We start from the raw sequence: 8,519 nt of genomic DNA, 5'->3' as shown, positions 1-8,519 counted from the left end.
CAAGGCATGGGTTGTCATCAGTGCCAGTTTCGGCCACTTGCATTGTGACATGTCGAGACTGTTCCATCGGAGTAACGCAAGGATTGCATGCCGACATTTTGAACCGTTTCAGTACTGCTTGGGCATACTTCGACTGCGTGACGGTCAGGACGTGTTTAGAACGTATACGGTCGATCTCTAGACCAATACAAGTCTTCGCCTCGCCAAGGTCTTTCATATCGAATCGTTTGTTGAGTTCATTTTTCATCCATAATATGGCCTCCAAATCACTTCCAGCTAGCAGCAGATCGTCCACGTACAACGCGATAATCATGATGACATTGCCTTGACGTCGAATGTAAAGACATGGGTCGCTGCGTGTAGTGTTGAAACCAAGTTCAGTGATCAGAAACTCATCGATCTTACTATGCCATTGGCGATGGGCTTGCTTAAGACCATAGATTGCTTTCAAAAGTTTACACACCGAATCAGGTTTGACTTTGTCGATGCATCCTTCAGGTTGCTCCATGTAGATTTCTTCGTGAAGTTCACCGTTGAGGAAGGCAGTCACCACGTCCATCTGATGCAGCTCAAGGTCAAAGTGCGCAACCAGTGCCAGCAGCAGACGGATAGTTGTGAACTTGATGACAGGGGCGAAAGTTTCAGTGTAATCGATGCCCTCTACTTGTTGAAAGCCTCGTGCAACAAGACGTCCCTTTGCAGTTTCGACCAATTTTCCGGACTCGTCAGGAAGTTGCTTCACTCCGAAAACCCACCTGGACGTCAGGACGTTTGATGCTTGAGATCTTGGAACAAGTGTCCATGTTTTGTTTTTGTGTTGTGAAGCAAGTTCTTTGTCGATGCCCTTCTGCCAGAAGCGAGCTTTTGGAGAATCCATAGCTTGCTTGTACGAGTTTGGGATTTCCGTTATCACATGGGCGTGGCTAAGGAGTCCAGCAGTCACCAAAGCTGCTGCCCACCACGCCCCAGGCGTTTTGCGAACGCGAGTGGACCGACGGAGATTAGTTGGCGGATCAATAGTTTCTTCCTCAACTACGTGTTGCTCAACTGTTTCGGTGGTTTCGTCCTCCTCTGGAGTTGGGGAGGAGTTGGATGATTCATCAGAGTCTTGTTGTTCATCCCGCGATGATGCTTCTGATGCCACTGCATCATTTTCTGCAACTTCCTCATCGATGTTCAAGTTGATTGTGTCATCATCAGTTGAAGCCTCCTCGTTTGTATCCATCGGTTCACCAGATTTGCCTCCCGTGGACTCGTCAAAAGTAACATCTCTGGATACGATCACTTTGTGCAAATCACCATCCCACAACTTGTAAGCTTTCGTATTTTCAGCATACCCTAGAAACATTGCCTCCTTTGCACGGGCGTCAAGTTTCTGGATGTTGTGTTTTGGTAATGTATACCAACACTTTGAACCGAAGACACGCAAATGACCAACATTTGGCACAGATTTCATCCATAAGTGGTATGGGGTCATCTTGGGGGGAATAGCACGTGACGTGACTCGATTTCGAACGTACACTGCATTGGCAAGTGCTTCTGCCCAGAACCCCTTTGTAACTTTCTTGTGGGCTAGCATGGAGCGCACCAAGTTTACCAAAGTTCTGTTCAGTCGTTCGGCGACGCCATTTTGCTCCGGTGTGTACGCGGTCGTCATTTGATGCTGAGTACCATTTGCAATCAGAAAAGACTTAAACTCCGTGGACAGATACTCACCACCTCGATCGGTGCGAAGCACTTTGATCTTGCGACCAGTGTGAGTCTGAGCAAGTTGTGCAAACATTTTGTATCGGTCAAATGCTTCTGATTTATGGAGCATAGGGTACACTACTGACCAGTTTGAGTGATCATCTATGAAGGTAATGAAGTACTTGGCACCACCAATGGACTGCACCTCTAAGGGGCCACAAACATCAGAGTGAACTAAGTCTAGACAGAAGTATGCCCGCCTCGAGGACCGCTCTTTTGGGATCACAGATCGAGTGGCTTTGCCGTAGACGCACGCCGAACATTTTTCAGAGATGCAATCATTGTCAGTATTGTTGATTTTGTTAGCCTCATTACCAAGTAGTTTGACTCCACTTACCACATTGTCACGAATCATCGAAGCAATACCTTGAGAATGCACATGTGCAAAGCGCTCATGCCACGTTTGCAGGGTGGCAGCATGTGCAGATCCGATGTCACTGACGATGTCGAGAACGTAAAGTTCTCCAACCAATGTCGCAGTCGCCACTACAGTTGAGCCTCGTCTGATCATGCATGTTCCATTTTCGAACCCAACTTTTAGTCCAACTTCAGTCATTCGACTGACAGAGAGCAGAGAGAACGCAAAGTCCGGAACGTGCAATACATCCGTCAACTTGCACGGTTCGATGCGGCCATTCACATTTAACTTCAAGTGAACATCACCACGGCCGGCAACCTTTGCACTAGCCTTGGTTCCCATCTGAACAGAGGCGGATTCAAGTGGCTCATACGTCGCAAACAAAGATCGGTCATATGTAATATGAGCTGTACAAGCTGAATCTACGAGCCACGAAGGCAACATCTCCATATCGTTCGTGTGCGAAGCTTTCGACATCAGACATGTGAAGTCGACGCTGTTTACAACCATGTCGGGATCAGGTTTCTGTGTGACAAATGCAGATTGTTTCCGCTGAGACATACGCGGTTTATATCCGCTAGGAGGAGCCGGGCGACGCCCATTCAAATCCTTTCCCCAGCAGCGGGTTGCCGTATGGCCTGTACGACCGCAGTTCGTGCATTTGTAATCGTTTATGTCCCGATTGTTCGGGGCACGATTAACCAGAGCCGATGTCTGTGAGGAGCTAGACTTCATGTTTGCTCGTTGCTCTTCCTGCAGCAGACGACTTTTCACAAAGTCCAAACTGAATATCTTTTCCTCATTACCGAGAGCATCAAGTGCAACGATGAGAGCCTCGAAACGGGCAGGCAGACCGTTGAGCACTGCCATGGCCATCTCCTTGTCATCGATGTTTACGCTCATTGACTTGAGGATGGCTGCCAGCTGCTTGACACGATTGATGTATGCAAGCACCTTTTCACCGGAAAGCATCTTCACAGTGTAGAACTCACGACGTGCAGCTAGTTTGTTCAGCAAAGTGTGCCTCTCAAACACGTTGACAATAGCTTCCCACATCTCATGAGCAGTATCAACATCACGTACATGCTCAAGATGCTCATCTGATAGGGAGAGACCAATCAGTGCTTTAGCTTTACTGTCACCTCTGATCCACTTCTTACGCTCTTCCGCGCGTTCCTCACTTGGAACTCTTCCCTCAACGATGTATTGGTCAACATCACGTAGAGCAAGCAGAAGTTGTATTTTCTGCTTCCACACGTAGAAGTTGGAGTCCGTCAGTTTGTCAATTCTGATGGATCCTCCTCCTCCTTGATCTTCCATTTTAGTGCAAATAAACTTCAAGTATTTGAAAATCCGTTCGGGGATCCCAAGCCGTTAACCGATAGTCAACACAATGGCAAGCCCACCCGTCTAAGAAGTTCGATATGATTACTATGAAGTTGCACTAGGAGAAATTTGCGAACAGATATGTGAATTTATTTGGAAGAAATCCCTAACTATTCTGTTCACAAACTACCTTTAAGTGTGCGGCACCGTTCTCGTGGCACTTCAGGTGCCCGTGAGACTCAAAGACGCGATTGCAAGGGATACTACGCGGAGTCTCCTTAGCGTTGGCAACTTGAATGCGATGAGACCTAGACTGAATGTGGTCGTAAAAGGCCTTCGCACTATTGCCACTAACGCCGCACACTTTACAATACCGCTTATACCGCGGGCACACCTTACGATTCCTCTTGCGCTCACGCTTAAACTCTTTATCCGCGAGAACAGCAGCTTTCCGAGCAGAAAGTCGATGCGTAGTTCTCTTTATTGGTGCGGGAACAGAGCGCGGAATACGAGGAATCCTATATGGTGCGCAACTCGAGGACGGACCCGGAAGCGCGAGCCGAGGTGAAGGTTGATCCTCAGGCTCAAGCACCTCAACGGATACGACCTCCGATGTCCGAACCGTTCGACAGGTGACCAGCTTCCCAGGCGCAGAGCGCACCGGTACTAATTCCAGATCTAACACAACCCCGTAAAAACAGGTATTCACAATAAGGAATATGAAGATAATCGTCAGTAACAGATTTTGGAATTATTGCTCTTAAGAACCACTAAAACGTGCAAAGACAATCACTTAGATGTGTAGGAAATGGAAAGAAACTCAAAACTTACTTTGCATGAGAGAACGAAGAAAAACCAAATGCGAGATTGACGACGACGGCGGTAGCGGGAGCGGAAACGAAGACGAAGACCAAAGACAGAGACAGCAGCAAGAACCACAGCAAGAACGAAAGCCAAACCAAGGACGAAGACAACGAAGACAGCAGGGGCGATGACCAAAACCAATTCACACAAGAGAGCAAGAACGACAGCAGCAGCGAAAACCAAAACCAAGAACGACGGCAAGAACGAGAGCGACAACGACAGCGAGAACACCAGCGGAAAGAACGACCAGAAACGGCAGCGAAAACGACAGCGACAACTAATGGTAGGTTCGGAGGGGCAAGGGAAAGAAGGAAGGCAGGTTGATGTGTGTGAGTGAAGGAGTTGGTGCCGAGGTTTACTTTGAAGCCGTTTTCCTGCGATACTTATACACTTCGAGTGCTACACTATCGCTCTACTCCGACTCCCAGTAAACCATACTCTACTATGCGCGACCAAGCGCGGTCCTCTTGTGGCCCGACCATACTGTTCGATTTCCACCTTACGAATCGATTCGTAACTATTAGCTCACAACTATTTCTACACATTCCAAATGACTGTAAACCATGGCCCTATGCATGCAACTGTTTCACACCTTACTAATCTGCATCCAGTCATGCCAGACTTCATTGTTGTGCAACGAACAACTTGGCCCTTGTCTATTTCCAACAACGCAAACGTCTTTCATATCACAATCGCCATACGTATCCTTGTTTCTCACCTTACTAATTTCGCCAAGCACTGTCAGATAATTATGGCAAGTTATAACAATGTGCATCCAGACTTTCTACACAACTCATATGAGAATACATGTAAATCACACGAGTACTCTCATGAACTTGCATCCAACGGCGCACCATGACGAGAGCACAGTGCAACGGCGCGTGCTCACGCAAGACTCGCATACAGCGTGACGCGTACACAGAATAATCGCACAACTGTATTCCTCTCGCGAGAAGTACTTGTTGTACTTTTGATTCACATGTACTGTACTCGGACACGCGCAGGATCGCAAACAGTCTGACACTGTAAAACTGTAAACCCTCATGTGCATACACCTGGATGCGTGTACATGTGTACGTACACGAATCCACCTGGCGACGTGTACATGTGTACACGGCATACATGTGTCCCGCCCGGGGGCCCAATGCAATTACCCATTACAACCATGGCAAACCACTTGAAACCCCCAAAACAACGTAATTATGGCATATACAGGCCATTTAAAGTACATCACAAGGCCAATGACGCACATGTGGACAACGCTCGACCAATAGATTTGCAGCATTAGACCTGAGGGCCAATAGAATTGCAATATTTCCTGTGTAGTCTATAGTGCTACGGGCCAAGGTTCCACTTGGCAAAACTATGCAAATTTGCATGACCCTCCGAGAGGCCACTTTCGTCCCCGGAACCCCAAAATCTGGGATTTTACACGTGTCATGTCGTGATATGAGTAAGAGCGCCCGGACCGTGCAGTCATGTACACGTGTCACTCGATTTTGACCTTTTCAGATAACAGCATGTGGTCGCACATTTTCAATAGCCACTGCATCATTTTCTGCAACTTCCTCATCGATGTTCAAGTTGATTGTGTCATCATCAGTTGAAGCCTCCTCGTTTGTATCCATCGGTTCACCAGATTTGCCTCCCGTGGACTCGTCAAAAGTAACATCTCTGGATACGATCACTTTGTGCAAATCACCATCCCACAACTTGTAAGCTTTCGTATTTTCAGCATACCCTAGAAACATTGCCTCCTTTGCACGGGCGTCAAGTTTCTGGATGTTGTGTTTTGGTAATGTATACCAACACTTTGAACCGAAAACACGCAAATGACCAACATTTGGCACAGATTTCATCCATAAGTGGTATGGGGTCATCTTGGGGGGAATAGCACGTGACGTGACTCGATTTCGAACGTACACTGCATTGGCAAGTGCTTCTGCCCAGAACCCCTTTGTAACTTTCTTGTGGGCTAACATGGAGCGCACCAAGTTTACCAAAGTTCTGTTCAGTCGTTCGGCGACGCCATTTTGCTCCGGTGTGTACGCGGTCGTCATTTGATGCTGAGTACCATTTGCAATCAGAAAAGACTTAAACTCCGTGGACAGATACTCACCACCTCGATCGGTGCGAAGCACTTTGATCTTGCGACCAGTGTGAGTCTGAGCAAGTTGTGCAAACATTTTGTATCGTTCAAATGCTTCTGATTTATGGTGCATAGGGTACACTACTGACCAGTTTGAGTGATCATCTATGAAGGTAATGAAGTACTTGGCACCACCAATGGACTGCACCTCTAAGGGGCCACAAACATCAGAGTGAACTAAGTCTAGAGAGAAGTATGCCCGCCTCGAGGACCGCTCTTTTGGGATCACAGATCGAGTGGCTTTGCCGTAGACGCACGCAGAACATTTTTCAGAGATGCAATCATTGTCAGTATTGTTGATTTTGTTAGCCTCATTACCAAGTAGTTTGACTCCACTTACCACATTGTCACGAATCATCGAAGCAATACCTTGAGAATGCACATGTGCAAAGCGCTCATGCCACGTTTGCAGGGTGGCAGCATGTGCAGATCCGATGTCACTGACGATGTCGAGAACGTAAAGTTCTCCAACCAATGTCGCAGTCGCCACTATAGTTGAGCCTCGTCTGATCATGCATTTTCCATTTTCGAACCCAACTTTTAGTCCAACTTCAGTCATTCGACTGACAGAGAGCAGAGAGAACGCAAAGTCCGGAACGTGCAATACATCCGTCAACTTGCACGGTTCGATGCGGCCATTCACATTTAACTTCAAGTGAACATCACCACGGCCGGCAACCTTTGCACTAGCCTTGGTTCCCATCTGAACAGAGGCGGATTCAAGTGGCTCATACGTCGCAAACAAAGATCGGTCATATGTAATATGAGCTGTACAAGCTGAATCTACGAGCCACGAAGGCAACATCTCCATATCGTTCGTGTGCGAAGCTTTCGACATCAGACATGTGAAGTCGACGCTGTTTACAACCATGTCGGGATCAGGTTTCTGTGTGACAAATGCAGATTGTTTCCGCTGAGACATACGCGGTTTATATCCGCTAGGAGGAGCCGGGCGACGCCCATTCAAATCCTTTCCCCAGCAGCGGGTTGCCGTATGGCCTGTACGACCGCAGTTCGTGCATTTGTAATCGTTTATGTCCCGATTGTTCGGGGCACGATTAACCAGAGCCGATGTCTGTGAGGAGCTAGACTTCATGTTTGCTCGTTGCTCTTCCTGCAGCAGACGACTTTTCACAAAGTCCAAACTGAATATCTTTTCCTCATTACCGAGAGCATCAAGTGCAACGATGAGAGCCTCGAAACGGGCAGGCAGACCGTTGAGCACTGCCATGGCCATCTCCTTGTCATCGATGTTTACGCTCATTGACTTGAGGATGGCTGCCAGCTGCTTGACACGATTGATGTATGCAAGCACCTTTTCACCGGAAAGCATCTTCACAGTGTAGAACTCACGACGTGCAGCTAGTTTGTTCAGCAAAGTGTGCCTCTCAAACACGTTGACAATAGCTTCCCACATCTCATGAGCAGTATCAACATCACGTACATGCTCAAGATGCTCATCTGATAGGGAGAGACCAATCAGTGCTTTAGCTTTACTGTCACCTCTGATCCACTTCTTACGCTCTTTCGCGCGTTCCTCACTTGGAACTCTTCCCTCAACGATGTATTGGTCAACATCACGTAGAGCAAGCAGAAGTTGTATTTTCTGCTTCCACACGTAGAAGTTGGAGTCCGTCAGTTTGTCAATTCTGATGGATCCTCCTCCTCCTTGATCTTCCATTTTAGTGCAAATAAACTTCAAGTATTTGAAAATCCGTTCGGGGATCCCAAGCCGTTAACCGATAGTCAACACAATGGCAAGCCCACCCGTCTAAGAAGTTCGATATGATTACTATGAAGTTGCACTAGGAGAAATTTGCGAACAGATATGTGAATTTATTTGGAAGAAATCCCTAACTATTCTGTTCACAAACTACCTTTAAGTGTGCGGCACCGTTCTCGTGGCACTTCAGGTGCCCGTGAGACTCAAAGACGCGATTGCAAGGGATACTACGCGGAGTCTCCTTAGCGTTGGCAACTTGAATGCGATGAGACCTAGACTGAATGTGGTCGTAAAAGGCCTTCGCACTATTGCCACTAACGCCGCACACTTTACAATACCGCTTATACCGC

The 8,519-nt window shown here is 47.5% G+C and overlaps 1 protein-coding gene across 1 annotated transcript; it reads right to left on the bottom strand.

The window, feature by feature from the left end:
* Nucleotides 1-5,805: 5,805 nt before the first annotated feature.
* On the bottom strand, nt 5,806-8,127 carry CHC_T00000622001 (hypothetical protein). Its single transcript, XM_005710230.1, has 3 exons — nt 7,662-8,127; nt 7,404-7,556; nt 5,806-7,223 (listed from the first exon to the last, which is right to left on the bottom strand). Exons 1-3 carry the CDS (start codon nt 8,125-8,127, stop codon nt 5,806-5,808), a joined length of 2,037 nt encoding a protein of 678 aa, XP_005710287.1.
* Nucleotides 8,128-8,519: the final 392 nt, after the last annotated feature.

This window comes from Chondrus crispus, genomic scaffold (assembly GCF_000350225.1).
Source record: "Chondrus crispus Stackhouse genomic scaffold, scaffold_543, whole genome shotgun sequence".
Lineage (NCBI taxonomy): Eukaryota > Rhodophyta > Florideophyceae > Gigartinales > Gigartinaceae > Chondrus > Chondrus crispus.
The sequence above is the reverse complement of the archived record's forward strand: the minus strand, read 5'-3'. Positions and strand labels throughout refer to the sequence as shown.